Source organism: Mandrillus leucophaeus, unplaced genomic scaffold, assembly GCF_000951045.1.
Source record: "Mandrillus leucophaeus isolate KB7577 unplaced genomic scaffold, Mleu.le_1.0 Scaffold6, whole genome shotgun sequence".
NCBI lineage: Eukaryota > Metazoa > Chordata > Mammalia > Primates > Cercopithecidae > Mandrillus > Mandrillus leucophaeus.
In genome coordinates this window covers 9,713,872-9,729,567 of record NW_012106474.1, presented here as the reverse complement: position 1 = coordinate 9,729,567, position 15,696 = coordinate 9,713,872, and the positions used below count along the sequence as shown (strand labels likewise).

Sequence of the window (15,696 nt, the reverse complement as noted above, 5' to 3'; positions counted from 1 at the left end):
AGCTTGATCAGCTAGACCAGTGAAAGAGGAATTCAAGAGTCCTCAACCGCGGCATCACTCGTGCATCCTGGGAGTCCCGCACAATAGCCTCCATTCATTGGCCCTGGAGAGTCTACCTGGATTTCTCTTCTCATGCAGCCCTGGCCTTCATGGCCTTCTTTATTGGCCCTGCTTTAGTCCAGGACGTGGTCTCACGCTACAGTCACGTAAGTGGCCTGCCACCTGCCTCATTTCTCCTGCCACCCTGTCACACCCACGACACAAACTGATCATATTCATCACTAGAACTCTTATGTTTTCTTAAAGTCTGCACTCAAATAGAAAGCTCCATAAAAGCCAGAACGCACCTGTTCTGCTTACCACTGCTCTCCAAACCTAGGAACCAGGAGTGCTTGCTGCAGAGGAGACACCCTGCAAATGTTTATTAAAAGAATCCAAGGAAGCATCTAAATTCCCAAAGATTATGTGCAAAGCTCCTCTGCATTTGACCCGGCTTATCCTCTTCCTGGTATCACCTTCCTTATTCTCACTTTTTCCGTTTGTTTAGTCATAGCAAATAATTGTAATCCTAAAGTGGTGCCAGACCTTTGCATCTTTTCATATTTTATAATATCTGTATAAAATATTCCTTCCTTTTAAAAACAGGAAACTTCTATTTATCTCTTAATTCCCAGCTTATGATTCTCCTCAGCTTAGAGGCCTTACTGACTCTGCCTAGGAGAGCAGATGGTGCCTCCTGGGTGCAGCACTTCGATGATGATGATGGTGATGATGATGATGATGATGATGTTAAAATCGTAATACCAGCAACTGACATTGCGGGGTGTTGCAACGTACAAGGCACTCTTGTAAGTATTTCTGTATGGTGACTCGTTTAACCCTTGTAGCAATCCCATGAGGTAGATAACACAATTTTTCTCATTTTAGGAGAGGAACTGAGGCACAGAGACATTAACTAATGCACCAAAGGTCAAAACGGCATAAGCTATATTCCAACCCATGTGGCCCACCTCCTAATCCATGCGCTATGACTTGTACATGTATTTGTACACTGTGACCTGAAAGATTGTTGGGAGCAAGGCTCATGCCTTATGACACATAATGGGTTCCCAATAAAAGAGTGTTGAGTGAACAGATTTTAAAACAATCAGTTGTATAAATACAGAATGGGGAAACTGGCATATATATCTATGTATATCTCTTGTAAAAACAGAGTAGGGGTTTAAATGAACTGTATGGCTCTCTAAGTCATATCATTGATCCTAAAAATAAAATACAGGCCACATTAATAGGCAGATTATACCACGGGGCATGTAGTCACTCCAGCATAGATCAGGCCACTTGGAGAATCTGGTGCTGTCCTCTCTCTTTAGAAAAGACCAAATGCAGTTCCTCCAAAGTAGGTAAAACATATGGCTGCTAAAATAGGAAGAGAAATAACTGAGGGGCATATGGATTATCTTCAAGTATCTGAAAAAGTGTTATGGACGAAAATTTCTTCTGATTTAAAAGGGCAGAACAAATCTCAGGGTGGAAGAACAGTGTGCTGAGATAAGGAACAAATTCCAGGGGTGTGTGCTGGGCCCGATCAGGCTGCCTCCTAAGAATGGATGGGGAACATCTCTTCCCAACGCCGCCTCTTCCCAACGCCACCTTCAGTGCTATTATGCTGCTCCCTTAAAAAAAACAGGGCTGGCAGGTTTTGCAAGGAAACTCCAAAGTGACAACCAGAGCTTTGTATTTATAGACAGCCAGTTTACCTGCTTACCACTGCATTTAACCCATTTAGTTGCAAACAAGAAAAAAATGGACTTGGTTTCCTTGCGGAGAATGGACAGTAATTGAGAATGCAGCAGAGAGAGATGACTTTGTAACCAGTAGGTATGTATCATCAATGTGCACAGAAACTTAAGGAGGGGCCAATGTGATATGCAAACTGTTGTCAGTCATTTACATTTAGTTCTTTTAAAATTTATTTTTCTAGGAAGTATCTATAAAAATACTATATGTAGGGCCGGGTGCAGTGGCTCACGCCTGTAATCCCCCAGCACTTTGGGAGGCCAAGACGGGCGGATCACGAGGTCAGGAGATCGAGACCATCCTGGCCAACACGGTGAAACCCCATCTCTACTAAAAAAAAAATACAAAAAATTAGGCAGGCGAGGTGGCGGGCGCCTGTAGTCCCAGCTACTCGGGAGGCTGAGGCAGGAGAATGACATGAACCCGGGAGGTGGAGCTTGCAGTGAGCTGAGATCCGGCCACTGCACTCCAGCCTGGGCGACAGAGCGAGACTCCATCTCAAAAAATAAAAATAAAAATAAAAATACTATATGTAAAACTATTTCTAGGTCGGGAGGCTGAGGCAGGAGAATTCCGTGAACTGAAACGTAGGAGGCAGAGGTTGCAGTGAGCCAAGATCGCGCCACTGCACTCCAGCCTGGGCTACAGAGCGAGACTCTGTCTCAAAAACAAAACAAAACAAAACAAAACTATAGGTTAAATACTTTTTATAGGTAAAACTCATTTATTTAAAGAAACAGACTGATATTTTTATAGTTCTCTCATCAATCTCTTCTATTGAAAACAAAATAACAAAAGAAAATTGCCAATCATTTTGAATAAGAGATTGTCCACTACATTCCTCCACCAGAGGCAAGAATTAAAAATACCAAGTCAAGCAGGAAACCCTAAAAGATTATCAGCAAATGTATTATATTTTTCAAATTCATAATGCAAAATCTATAGGTATGTTTTCTAATCAGACCAAGACTTCAAAGTAATTAGTGAATTTATTGCCATTTTCAAAAAGTAATACCCCTTATTATTTAACTTTCAATAGTATAGTTTTAATAAACTGAAATGAATCATTAGAAGAATTTCCCCCTTTACCATAACTGCTTAAGTCTATTTTAAAGCTTATATGCCCTCTTCAGGGAAATTTTTAAAAATCTCAAATTGTATCAGTGAACAGGACTGAATGACCAATGTATGACTGGTCAAATCAGATACATGCTTCCCCCCAAAAACAATGCCATTGAGTCGAAGGCAAAGGATAGAAATGAACTCACCAGCTATATGCAATATTATATGACATAAGCAATATTAAAAATTGGCATATATGAAACCAAGATTGCTCAGGCACGGTGGCTCACACCTGTAATCTCAGCACTTGGGGAGGGTAAGGCAGACAGATCACAAGGTCAGGAGTTTGAAACCATCCTGGCCAACATGGAAAAACCCCATCTCTATTAAAAATACAAAAATTAGCTGGGTGTGGTGGCACACACCTGTAATCCCAGCTACTAGCGGGGCTGAGGCAGGAGAATCACTTGAACCCAAGAGATGGAGATCGCACCACTGCACTCCAGCCTAGCCTGGCAACAAAGCGAGACACCATCTTAAAAAAAAAAGAACAACAAAAACAACAACAAAAAAAAAACAACCAACCAACCAAACAGAAACCAACCTTTAAAATAAAGCCATCAAAACAAATACAAATACAAAAAGATCAGTATCTATTTAATCTGCAAGGCTAAAGCCACACAACTAGATTTCAGTGTACTACAAAATGACAGATTATGTAAATTCAAAATCTTCATTCTGCTCATAAATTACAGAGGCAAAAATATAACTATTTAAGTGCGTCTTAGAATGTATTTTCTCTTCAGAGAGCTTCCTGATCCTCTTGCCCTCTATTTTACTTTCAAGCGACTCACAGACTCTTAGGAGAAATCTGAAATTACTTCATGTCCCTTGTTAAACAGATTTTGAACAGTAAGTACTCTTGCAAAATTGCTCCCCCAAATAAAATTTCATATACAGATATATCCAGTGCATTAAAAAAGTAAACTCCATTAGAATAGAATATATATCTTCTTAAGATAACTGTTTAGACTTAAGTCAAAGGAGTTCCCACAAATATATTCTATTCTCAGGTTAGTTCGAGTGTGGAATAGGCAATTGGGCATGAGGCAAATCTGTCCCCTTTTGGAATGTTTTAAAACAGAATAAATCGTGGGATGAATTCACTGCACATCACAAAAAAATTATTTATCTTTTCTTTTGTGAATTATTCATCAAATTAAACTAATAACAGGTCAAAATGTGTTTATGTGTCAGTCCTTTGTAGGTAAAATTTCATATAACACTCAAAACAAACATACAAAAATATGGGCATTATTACTCTCTACACTTCATATAGATCAGAAAAATAAAGACTGGAGAACTTAAATGACTTGCCCTTCCCAGACAGTCTGACTTTAGAGTGATTCATATCTACTGTACTTCATTATAACAGTGTATTTGAAAGTCTAGTTGAATTCTAAGTGATTTCATCTAGTATATGACATTCTTGAAGTTTTGACTTCTCATTTATATATAGCAATAAGCACATGTGCAGGATGGCATCATAAAACTCCCTTGGGATGAAAAAACATAAAAGGTTTTAGGCTCTTTCAAGAACAGCATGTATCTCAATGTTCCTCAAAATGAGAAGAATTGACTCCAAGGTACCAAACAGGTAAACTGAGGAAGCAGATGTTAATTACTTTAGCAGCTTCTGAAGTTCTTAGTGTCCAAGATTTAAATAACACTAGAACTATCTTAAACAAATGTTTGTGTTTATTTCCTCTCTTTTCTGAACAATGTTTTTGATGAATTATGTATAGATGGAATGCAAACACACAGACCCAATTGCCTTTGAAATACATAAGGCTATAAAAATAAGCAGAAAATATCCCTGGCAAAACCTGCACTGAGCTTTCAAAAGCCCACATATTTGAAACTGAGTTTGTGATGTACTCAAAACACAAACATCAGTGGGTTCTCACATTCCTCATTTCTCCCTCTAACGTCAGAATAGTCTATTAATTTAAAAAACAGAGCTCTGTGCCATAATTAGTCTACATATTAAATCTTATCTGGGTGATACCTCTGAATGCAAAGTGACCAGAACAAATAATAAGACAGGAAACATTCCATGCAAAATAAAATTCAATGAATAAAATCTTCAATCCAATGCAGTTTACATAAGTACACCCACAAAAATTACAACTTTTCTCAAGAAATGCATTCCCCCAAATGAATGTATGTTTATCTGTGTGAAGACATATACGCACAAAAGGCTAAAACATTTTTTAAAAATCCAAAACCAATTGATACTAGAACACTATACTGACACCAACTTTATAAATCATGGGCTTGTACAATAGTTCAATAAATACTTGATGTTCTGCCTCTATTCAAATGAGTCTGTGCATCCTCTGATTTAGTGCATGGCCAAAGAAAGATCTTTTAGCCCATCCTTCTGTGTCTTATAAAGGCTACTATGGCAATCTTCACTTGTCTAATATTAATATCAGTTAATTTAACTTCTACTGCTAAATTGTTTATGAGAATTTCATTTTTATCAAAATTAAACCTAATATTTGGGGAAAAAAAAAAAAAGTTAACATAACATATTAGGCCAGCCTCTCTCATTCCCATTTAACTGTGTTTTCTGTGTCTTAGAGGCATCACTAAAGTTATACTTTAACATAAACTATTATAACATAAATGATCATATCCCACACATTTAACTTCATCTGCCATTTAACTTATATCTAAGGAAAATCAATGCTGGAGTAAATACTTACTAATGGTAACTTATTAATTAAAGCTATGATCCAAGCCCATATATACATAGAAAATGAAGGAGCACATATACCCCCATATATATTCATCATAAGTGAGTTTGGTATATAAGTTTGAAAGAGGTTTCTCATATACAATCTTATTGTTCCGTGACAATAATCTCAGGCTTGTTACAATGACTTGGTAAAAATGGAAAAAAGTAAAGACGGAATTTCAGTGAATCATCTTTGGGTTCAGAGCTTTTGGGTATATAGACACAACCTCTCATTTCTTAAATTCTTCCCTAAAGGATGATGACTGTATTAAGCAAAATCTCAGATAACATCAGGTCAATTGGATGATGGCATCTTAGTCCAATAATGGAGACAACAGAATATTTGAAACTAGGACTTCGGTGAATAGTAACACAGTTTCACGGTGTGTCATCTCTTCTCTGTCATTTATCAGGTTTCCTGTACCCTAATAAGATGCATCCTATGTTAAGAGTTTGGAGATTGGATTGCTGCAGTTTCACCCTCTCACACATTGCTTGCCTTGGAATATGAGTGTAATCACAATGGAAACATCTGTGAGATGACAGCCTATTAAATGAATCCACAGACTACATATCTTCAGCCTCTTAGAAGTTAGAGGAATCTCAGCTTTTTTTTTTCTTCAAGTCTATGCTTATTGATGGCAATCCTCAGAGATGTTCTGTAAGTCCACATGGGCACAGAAATGTCAAGGCTTCCTTTCAACAGAAAAATAACATTTCTGAGGGTTCTGAATTATGCAAAGAGGTAAGTCATTCAGGGATACTTTCTGACTGACACATAGACGCAACCAGACACACATAGATGAAATAAGGGTCTTCCCGAAGTGAGCATTGGCTCTGTACAGATGACCATTCTTTGATTTTAGACTCAGACATGTAGCAGCACTTACTTGTTCATATCATAATGTACCTGCTCTTTGGAGGAACTCAAGAGGACATATTTGCCTAAATAAAGAAGGCCAGCAGTAAGTTCCATTTGCAAGGCAACCCTTCAGAGAGAAGATGCCTGTATCAGTCCTGTAGTGATGGAGGATCTCATTTACATGACTAATCTCTTATACAGAAATAAATCACTGCGCAACTGTGCTCTAGGTATAATGGTATTGAGCCTGGCCTTCTTTTATCCTATAATCAGTTAAAATACGAATTATGTTGGTCATTTGCAGAATTCTTTTATATACAAACAAAAAATTATGGTGGAAATGTATTCAATGCTCTAAATTGATGCTAGCCTCTTTCTGTTTTATAGTCAATAGAGAAAGCAATCTTTACTAAAAATACAAAAATTAGCTGGGTGTGGTGGTAGAGGTCTGAAATCCCAGCTACTTGAGAGGCTGAGGCAGGAGAATCACTTGAACCCAGGAGACAGAGGTCGCAGTGAGCCGAGATCATGCTACTGCACTCCAGCCTGCAGGACAGAGTAAGACTCTGTCTCAAAAAAAAAAGTTTTGAACTACAAAAAAAAGCATTTTGCCTAAATTTAGTTCACAAATTAAGCTATTACATCCCTAAATTATATTACATAAATATGTTACTAATGTTTTCTCTAACTTTATAACCACAACAGATCATTTATTTCCTTTTTTTTTTTTTTTTTTTTTTTTTTTTGAAACGGAGTGTCTGTATGGCCTAGGCTGGAACGCAATGGCGCGATCTCAGCTCACTGCCACCTCTGCCTCCTGGGCTGAAATGATTCTCCTGCCTCAGTTTCCCAAGTACCTGGGATTACAGGTTCATGTCACCATGCCCAGCTGATTTTTGTATTTTTAGTAGAGACACGGTTTCACCATTTTGGACAAACTGGTCTCGAACTCCTGACCTAATGATCTGCCCGCCTCAGCCTCCCAAAGTGCTGGGATTACAGGAGTGAGCCACTGTGCCCAACCTGGCTTATTTATTTCCTAAAATTACAGTGCATAACTAACAAATTAATTTTAAAAATACATACAACTGGAGTACACAATTGTCAAGAACTATTTACTTTTGCTTAGTTGAAATATTTGGTAAAGACTTTGCAAATAAATACTCATCATGTCTATTCAGACCTATAATGTGCTAAAAATTCTGTTTAAGAATTCAAGAAAGAGACCAGGCACGGTGGCTCATGCCTGTAATCTCAGCACTTTGGGAGGCCGAGATGAGTGGATCACCTGAGGTCAGGAGTTTGAGACCAGGCTGGCCAACATGGTGAAGCCCCGTCTCTACTAAAAATATAAAAATGAGCCGGGCATGGTAGCGGGCGCCTGTAGTCCCTGCTATTCGGGAGGCTGAGGCAGGAGAATTGCTTGAACCCGACAGGCTGAGGCAGGAGAACAGCTTGAACCCGGACGCGGAGCTTGCCGTGAGCAGGGATTATGCCATTGCACTCCAGCCTGGGCAACAGAGCGAGACTCTGTCTCCAAAAAAAAAAAGAATTCAAGAAAGAGACATTAATATCTCTATAAGTTTTACTCACCCCATACTCTTAGTATGAACAAGTCTTTAAATGTGTCTGCGAATCAATGAAATTGTTTTTCTCATTTCTTATGTTAAATATCACTTATTGAATACCTACTCTCCCTTTAAAAGAGAGACAAACAGCAAGCTTGTGGATTTTCTGAGAAAGTGATAGTTTCAATTCCTCTGTGAAAGTGGACAGATATTCTGTTTTTTTAAATTCAACTTTATATTAAAATGCTTACACATTCTAATGCATTTGTAAGAGATAGCACAGAAAGATGCCAGCTACCTTTTCCCCAGTTTCCCCCAATGGTAACATCTTGTCAAGCTAGATGTTATGATTGTACTATAAGCATTGTTGCAGTTAGCACAGAGGACGGTCAAAGGGTCCCTTCTGCTACACTTTCACGGCCGCACCCTCCTCTCGCCTGCTTCCACTCCCTTCAGAACCGCTGGGAAGCATGAATCTGTTCTCCATTTCTATCATTTTGAGAATGTTATATAAATAAAATTATTCAGTGTACAACCTTTGGGGAAGGGTTTTTTCCACACAGCACATTTCCCCTGAGATCCATCCAAGATATTTTGTGTATCAACAGCCTGCTCCTTTTTTACTGCTGAGTAATATTCTAGGGTTTGTTGAACCATTGACCGTGAAAGACATCAGAGTTGTTTCCATGTTCTGCTAATCTGAATAAAACTGCTATAAACGTTCATATACAGATTTGTCTGTGTACCTATGTCTTCATTTCTCGAGGATAAATAAATAAGAGTATAACTCTGTCATCTGGTAAATACATATGCCATTTTTAAAGAAACTGCTATATTCTTTTCCAGAGTGGCTCTACCATTTTATATTCCCATTAGCAATTTGTGAGTAATCCAATTTCTCCACATCCTCACCAGCATTTGGTGTTGTCTTTACTTTGTATTTTAGCCATTTACCTACTTTACCGATTACTCTAGACGTTACTTTATACCTTCTTAACTTGTCATGCTCTACTGCAGTTGCTATTTTATAGATTAAGTTTAGAAATCTTATCTTTCCTTGCATCTGTGTTTATATTTGCCTGAAATGCTTCCTCTACATATAGAAATACATTCAACAATGCTATAACTTTTGCTGCAACCCTCAAACATAATTTAGAAAACTCAAGAGGAGAAAAACAGTGCATTGTATTTACCCATATTTGTGCTTACTATGTTTTTCCCTCCTTCCTAGTGCTCCAAAATTCCTTTTTTTTGTTGCTGTTTCATTTGTTTAGAAAATTTCTTTAGCCATTCTTTTAGGGTAGGTCTGCTGGTGACAAATTCGCTTAGCTTTTCTTTATCTAAAAAAAAAGTATTGATTTGTTCTTTATTCCTGAACGACATTGTCACTGGGTATAATATTACAGGTTGGCAGTTCTTTTCTTTCAGTATTTGAAAAACATTGTGCCACTTCCTTCTACCCTTCATGGTTTCTGATGAGAAATCCACTGTATTTAGAACAATTTTACCCCTATAGGGAAGGTGTGATATTTCTCTGGCTTCCTTCAAGATTTACAATTTGTCTTTAGTCTTAAGCAGCTGAATTATGTTGTGTGTTGGTGTGGGTTTCTTTGGGTTTTTCCTGTTTTAGATTCACTCAGCTTTATGAATCCATCTATAACTTTATGTCTCTTGCAAACTTCGGAAGTTTCCAACAATTATTTCGTTGAGCATTTGCCCACCATTATCTTCTCCTTCCGGGAATCCCCTGACACAAACTTTAAATGCTCTATCAGAGGCCCACGGGTCTCTGAGGCTCTATTCCTTTTTCCTTTTCCCAGGCTAGTTTTTCTTTGCCATTTGGACTGTGTCATTTCTGTGTTCCATCTTCCAGTTCACTGACTCTTTTCTCTGTTCCTTCCATTCTTGTGTCATACCCGTCAGTGAGTGTTTTATTTCAGAAATTTCAAACAAAAGGCTCTCCACTTGGCCTTTACTAGTGTTGGTGGGGACAAGGATAGGGCCGCAGTTTTTCTGTTGCGTTTGGCTGGAGTAGACTGGTTATTGTCTAAATGTTTTCTATGTTGCTAGGCAGCCCCTTTCTGAGTCCTTTGGATAAAAAACAGGCCATTGTTGGGGATTTCTTCCTTCCTTCCTTTCTTCCTTTTCCCTTCCCTTCCCCCCTCCCTTCTCTCTCTGCCTCTCCCTTCCTCTCCACTTCTTTTCTCTTCTCTTTTATTTTGTCTACACATGTTGACATTTTCAGGTTGCCAGTTACTTCAGTTCCACATCTGAGGTAATGTGGCAAAAAGAAAACTCAAGAAATTCACCTCTGTATTCTTCCTTAGGTTCTAAAATCCCTACTCTGTCCACATTCTTCTCACCACTTTCAGAATCTTAATAAGCTTGTACAGCTGACCCTTGAATAACATGGGTTTAAACTGCATGGGTCCATTTATATGCAGATTTTCTTCTGCCTCTGCCACGCCTGAGACAGTAAGACTAATTTCCCCTCTTCCTCTTCCTCCTTAGTCTAGTCAATATGAAGAAAAGACGATGAAAATCTTGATGATCCACTTCTACTTAATGCATAGTAAATATGTTTTCTCCTTTTTTGGAATGTTCTTAATGTTTTCTCTAGCTTTTTTTATTATAAGCATACATCACATATTACCTATGAAAAATATGTATTAATCAACTGTTTATGATGTCAATAAGGCTTCCCGTCAATAGCAGGCTACTGGTAAAGCGTGGGGGAGATAAAAGTATACATGAATTTTGTCGACATAGTGGTTGGCACCCCTACCTCCATGACTCCACGAGTCAACTGTACAATATGCAATGTGTAGGCTTTTTAGTGTAGTTGCTGGGAGGAAGAGGGAAAAGTATGTCTACTCCAGCTTCCCAGAAGCAGAATGTGTGCTAGATCATTCGTTTTTCAATGTCTCTATTTTTTTCCATTTTCCTTTAATTCTTTAAAGTTCTTAAAGTCTTGCCAACAACAAAACTGAACAGATGAGTGTGTAATGAAAAGAACTATACTCTAAAAGTGCTTTCTAAGTGGCCTGTGGGCATGTTCTCCCGGAATTGAGAATTCTATGAAATTTTTTTAGATGTGACATCAATGCTATTATAATCTTACAAATACCCTTTGCCAGTTAAATAGACAAACTCGCTTTTTAAAATTATGACATTTCATAAGACTATGGTCTCAAGCTACAGTTCCCCAAAGTACCTGGGGTGAGGCACTAAAACTAATCTCCTCCTCAAAGAAGGTGAAACTAAGTGTGAGAGATACTGCTCAATATGCGGGGTGAGCATTGCCTCAGTGTTCCTAGGATACTCCCAACATATACCTTTTGTCCTGGATTAATTATTGATAGGGTATTCTTTTATACTTACAATATCTAATTTTGTATGATAAGCTAATATATATGCTCATATCACCTATAATAATGAAAATGAAAACAGGAGGAAAACACCCAGCAAGCACAGATACCACCCCAGTCATCGCCTCTTCAGGACACCACGGTGTATATTTACTATTCATCAGTGGAAGCATTAAGTAGCTCATATGCAAGGTCCATCTTCTTTTTCTCAGCAGCAACTTATTATTACATATTTTGTGCTTATACTGTGAAATATAGCACCTGTAATGATAATGAGTAACTAAAAGGTATTGACTAAATAGTTGCAAACATATGTTCTAAGATTATACAAGAATATCAAAGGATGCTAAAATTCTGCCAGTTGTACACTTAAAGAAAACACAGACATCAATTTGCAATTACATGTGTAACTTCCTAGTCTTTACAGTGAAACTCTTCTATGAACAAAGTTTGCCAACTTCTCGGCACCTAAATCTTTTAACTGTGATTTAATATAAGTTCCATAATTATCAACTTTTCTTTTTCAGTGTCCTCAGACATAAGTTCTCAATAGCCGGTTAGACATCTCCAAACACATGTACTCAGCTGGCATCAACTCCCATCATGTTGGAACAATGCTGCACCCTTCTCCCAACCAAACTGGGTCTTCAGACTTCCCATTTCCTTCTATGGCAACCCATTTTTCTCTAGTTCCCCACCAATGAAACTTCAATGCCAAGTCAGTCAAGGTTATGTGAAATATAGCCCATATTTTCTTTTTTGTCCAATCTTCAACATCTCCTTCAGGTTCTAGAAGAACAAGAACCCACCCACCCTTTTCAGCAAGCATTCTCTATGCTCATTCCTCCATTCCTGCATCTACAGAATCCTACCTCAATTCAATTCATCCATGAAGTTCTTCCTGGTGACTTCCAACCAGATGTGTTTTCTCCACCTTTAAAACTTCATAATATTTTCAGATGCGATATGGCAGTTATGTTTCATATTCATGTATTATAGCTATTAGGTTGAACCACATGAAATTGTTGAACTGATAAAAATGGCAGTCCCATATGGCTCAATCTAATATTTCTCTTGGTTTTAGGGCTCATAAATAAAGAGCAGTCTCCATGAAAACAGGGGCTGAGTTATGTCTCTCTTTTGGATCCCCTGAGAAGCCTAGGACATTGGAAGGGCTTAAAAAGTGTTTGTCAAAATAAAGACTCATAAATCAACACATGTCTTATGCATATATGTTTGCAAAGTCAATCCTCTGAAGCAATTAGTCTAACTACATACGAAATCACTAATTGTTATACGAATCAGCACAAATGGCAGTTTAGAACCTGAAGGTTCTGGCAATATAAAATGTTTTGATTCAAGGAGCTGTTTTAAAATTATTTATTTGTGAAGGAAACATCCTTGGATTTAGAAGTTGGCAGATACAGTGAAAAGCTTTTTAGCTGACTGAAATAGAAAAAAAAAATCAAAACACTTTTTAGCACATGCACTTCCCTTATAAAATCAAATTGCCTAAAAGCAGAGCCCAGCAGTTTGTGCACAATGAGTGTGTGCCTCAACACCATCAGCAGGAGATGCAAACTGCAGAACGACAGGAACAATTTGCATTTCTATAGCTTCTTTGTATACCCAAACTCTGAGAGCATTTTACAAAGCCATAAATATCATCACCCGGAAGAGACTGGGAAAGGATGCAGATACAAGGACGGACTTTGTGTACCCTGACCCAGGAGTACCCCTGTGCGGAGCAGTGGTCCCCATACAGCTGTAAACCTGAGTGCCATTAATTGACGCTGGTTAAGAAAAGGGGAACACATATCTGCAGGGTCCGTAACAGTCACAGGAACCATTCCCAGAAAGCGTTTGTCTTTCTTGCATTCACAAAGAATAACGTCAACAAATGGTGAGCTGTATTTGCGAGTTTCCCCAACAAAGGACTGGTCTCTAGTTCTAGGTGATGGTGGTATTATCAGTCACCTCACCAGTTCCCCCTGATTCCTACAAAGATCACAAATCCGAATGACAAGTGTGTAGGGCTTTCATGGGGCTAGGAGCAGTGGGCTGCCAGAAGCTCTGCTGGGGCCAGGAGAGAGGAGAGCATCATTCACTCTTATTATGTTGCAGGGGCCTATTTCCAGGGACAATTTTACTGAACCTTAGAGAAATTCAATGCAAAGGTATACTTCTGTTGTGCTCCAGGCTTCCTTCCCCACCAGCTGCGGAACTGTGCAATTCTGGTCCCGGCCAAGCAGTGTCCAAAGCTAGTTGCCAGTGAGGCCTGGAGCCCACACCTCCTCTAGCATAGCATAGCAGCAGCCCTCACTATCCTCCAGGGGTCACAATTGGGTTACGAATTCCTCACAGTGCAGGGACTGAGCAGCCTGACTGGGAACAATTTATTCGAATCCTTCTTCATTAAGATTCAAATGGAATAAGTAAGGCAGAAATTGAACAGACACAGAAATTGTGCCTTGCTGCTCCTGTAGTCAGTAAACATTTATTCACTAAGCCTAGCTCGTGTGTTCTTTCTCCCTCTCTCTCTCTCACACAGTTGTTCTTCCAATCTTTCCTGCTTGCTGTTTTAATGCATAATTAAGAAGGTCAGAATTAATGAAGCAGTGTGGAGTAAAGTTCAAGGAATCCCCAGGCACTATTTATTCTATTAGATCTCAGGCATGAATGTCAGATTGGCAGCGCAGGCGGCATGAGCAATGGAGCCGGCGGCATCCCAGGAAGGGCCACCAAGGGAGACTCACCTGCACAGTCCAGTCATTCCTCAGCTCCTTCCCTGCGAAAATCACACGCAACTGGTCAGTCGGAACCCCCTGTCGCTTAGCAACCACCTCCTTGAGCTGGAAGATGCTGGTGTCAGAATCGACCTCCACGGGGAAACCATGGCTGGAGTTGAACCTGACAAACACTGACCAAGGAAATTGGAAGGGAGAAAGGAAGTGAGCATCACTTGAAGCCCTTAAATGGCCATAGCAACATTTCTCAACCGACTTACCCCTTGCGGCCTTTCAGTGAATGGCATATATTTTATTTCACTTAAACAACAAAAAACTTAATGCTATAGAGCAATATTTGTGAAAAACAGAGTTGCCCATGAGATTTCCCTTTCATATATTCGTCAGTGACCTGCAAACCAAAATTGCATTTTCCCTTTGACATCCATCCTGAGAAACAGAGAGGCTTGAGCAGGACACTTGCCTGATTGGAATTGAAAGAGTCCCATGAGTTTATTGAAAAGACTCAGCTCTGACAGCTTGTACACACTCACGCTCCCTCCACAGTGAAGCTCTTAATAAAAATAGGAGGCAATGGATTAGCACTCAAGGTAGAGCAATGGAAAAAATCCAAGCTGCTCTCTAGACCAGAGCGAAGACCCACTAGGGGCTATGGCTCAGAGCCCTAGACTTGGATGGTCCTGGCCAAAATGCTCCACTGGGTCTATGAAGACAATTACTTGCCCTTTCTTTTGGAAGGGAGGGGGTGGGGATGCTGGTGACACCATTTGTCTTACTGAAGCCACTGTTCCCCATGAGACCCAGGCTGCATCCTCTGGTCTGTTTGCATGCTGTCTTCTCACCGCACCTGCTGTCCCACCTCTTCAGTGTCTCTCATCTGCCCTTTCCTTTCCATTCTTTCTCTCACTGCTCAAAGTCACACTCTCATCACATCTTTTCTAGAGCCTCATAATAGCCCCCAACTGGAGTTTGGATCCAGTCCTTTCACCTCCAAAAGGCCCGACATAGTTCTGCAAAATGAGCCTTATTACTACACAGCTATGTCGCACCACGCAAATCCTTTAAGCCTCACACTGTTGGCTGGTGAGGAAAGACTCCAAGATCCCTTTCATCTAGCACAAACCTATATTCCAGCACTTTCTTCATTAGTCTCCATGTGTACTCTGTTTAAAAAAAAAAAATCACAGAAAACTGCTGCATACAACTTCTTGCTTTTATTCATGACCTCCCTCCTTCTCCTCTTCCTATTGAAATCCTGCCTACCCCCATGGCCCACTTCAAATGTGACCTCCTCCAAGAAGCCTCTGGCTATCAGCTCCTGCAAAAGCCTGATCTTCCCTATTCAGGGCACCAGCGGCATTTACTATGTACATCTTATAATATCCCACACATTCCTTGTGGAAGCAGGATGGCCTAAGGGTTAAAAGTACATCCTGCAGCGTTAGGAAGACCTATGCAAAAATTCCCACAGACTCCTTTAACTGGC

General features: G+C 39.4%; 1 protein-coding gene across 1 annotated transcript in view; it reads right to left on the bottom strand.

Annotated features, from left to right (window-relative positions):
* PARK2 (parkin RBR E3 ubiquitin protein ligase) overlaps window positions 1-15,696 on the bottom strand; it is a 1,293,247-nt gene that overhangs the window by 971,051 nt on the left and 306,500 nt on the right. Inside the window, exon 2 of the mRNA XM_011999643.1 lies at window positions 14,220-14,383. Within this exon, the coding sequence (XP_011855033.1) occupies window positions 14,220-14,383 (164 nt within the window). The remainder of the gene's footprint in view (window positions 1-14,219; window positions 14,384-15,696) is intronic.